Below are 1,786 nucleotides of genomic sequence, written 5' to 3'. Positions count from 1 at the left end.
AGTGCTGGCCCGGCCCAACCAACCACCCAATGAGCTCACGAAACAAGGTCGATATCAACCATCAAGGCCATCACAAGATCAACCAGCACAACTTGCAACAACTCTTTCAATTCTTCTTCTACCTTGGCAATAAAATGTCCCTCACCATCAAACCCCCTCTCTCATCGATATAATCTCTCCGAGGAAGTCTGCAGGCGAGAGCACCATGGCCCTTTCGAGAGGTTAAGTGCCGATTTGTTCTTCGCCAATTGTTTACCTCGAAAGCCGTGAGAAAATACCGTGCTAACGAGGAGATAATATGGCGGTCATCATCACATCTCATCATCTTTTTACTCTACACACACTCACCGTCATCGAGACATCCCGATCCAACATGATCATCAGTCTTGCTTACGACTCCTAAAAAGTTAGTACCAACGAAATCGAGGCAGTATACAGCAAGCCTTTCCAGTCAAAGGCAAAAAAATATGCAAAGAGACAAGAGATGTGGCTTCGGGATAAACCTCCCATGGAACAATAATCACTTGAAAACAGTGAAAATTGGCCATTGAGAACAAAAATTGTCTCGATTCGTTGATTCTGTCTCTCTCTCCCTCAAAACCCTGTTGAGGTGATGGTGTCTTCTAGATCCGTCCCTGTGATTTTCCCTGTCCCAAGATATCCGTAATTTCGCAAGCAACCGATTTGACGCCAGAGTACCGACCGAGATTGTTGAGAGAAAGGGGGGTATCGAATCTCGACCAGCCGAACCGAGAAAATTTTTGTCGTTTAATTTTTTTGCATTTCAAGGTCTCATGTTGTCACCGCTTAAGCAGTGGCAGCGGCCTTGGGCTTGGAAGCCTCACGGCCGGCCTTGATGCGCTCAAGGATGGCCTCACGGTCCTTGTCGAGCTTGAGCTTGGTGATGACCACGTTGGAGGGGTGGATGCCGAGGGGGACGGCGGCACCGGTGGCCTTCTCGCGGACGACGCGCTCGACGTGGATGACGTACTTGAGGCGGTAGACGGAGGTGACCTTGCCCTCCTTGTCCTTCTGGGAGCCACGAACGATGGTGACCTCGTCGTCCTTGCGGATGGGGATGGAGCGGACCTGTTGAGATTGTCAATTACCCGATCATTTTTGAGAAGCGAAAGTCGCAGGAACATACGTTGTACTTCTCACGGAGCTCCTTGGAGAGGGGAGCGCTCATGATATCGCGACGAACGCTGGAAGGCGCGGAGAAGTGAGCCTTGCGAGACTTGCGTCTCGAGGACGAAACGTCTGCAATCAATTGTTAATATCGCATCGTTTGATGGGTAATTGATGAAGATGGCACTGACTGGTAGAGACCTTGGCCATTGTGACGGATCGTTGGGCGACTTGGACAAGGAGTTCGGTTGCTTGATTGATCACCGTGATCTTGACGGAGGAGAAAATAAAGTGGCGAGGTGTTGTGGGTTTTGGTCAAAAATTTGGCGAGCCCTGTGTGCGGGCTTGCCGACCGCCTGCCTGGATATGATTGGTCGATGGCAGAATTGGGAGTTGGGGCCAGCTGCCAAGAGGAGTGGGGCATTTCGGGTTTAACCTCCAGCACTCAGCAGGCTGGCATGTCAATGAGAAGGGCAACGAAAGGTGCTGGACACTCGAGGTCGAGACGATTGAAAGACCGCTAAACCAACAGTCATGGACCCTCCCCGAGTTTGGCCTTCCCAAGCCAGCCGCTACTATTCTCAGCTCACAATTTCCCATAGGCGGTGCACTTTGGTATGATCTTGAATTGTACTTTGCACCACCCCCTCTCCCCCCT

The 1,786-nt window shown here is 51.0% G+C and overlaps 1 protein-coding gene across 1 annotated transcript; it reads right to left on the bottom strand.

The window, feature by feature from the left end:
* Positions 1 to 807: 807 nt before the first annotated feature.
* On the bottom strand, positions 808 to 1,338 carry PODANS_6_4330 (uncharacterized protein; the record flags this gene model as incomplete). The annotated part of the gene is made up of 3 exons (XM_001909894.1): positions 808 to 1,089; positions 1,148 to 1,260; positions 1,320 to 1,338. 3 exons carry the CDS (start codon positions 1,336 to 1,338, stop codon positions 808 to 810), a joined length of 414 nt encoding a protein of 137 aa, XP_001909929.1.
* Positions 1,339 to 1,786: the final 448 nt, after the last annotated feature.

Source organism: Podospora anserina, chromosome 6 (genome assembly GCF_000226545.1).
Source record: "Podospora anserina S mat+ genomic DNA chromosome 6, supercontig 2".
In the NCBI taxonomy this organism is placed as follows: Eukaryota; Fungi; Ascomycota; class Sordariomycetes; order Sordariales; family Podosporaceae; genus Podospora; species Podospora anserina.
Note: the sequence above shows the minus strand (reverse complement) of the source record. Positions and strands in the feature narration are given on the sequence as shown.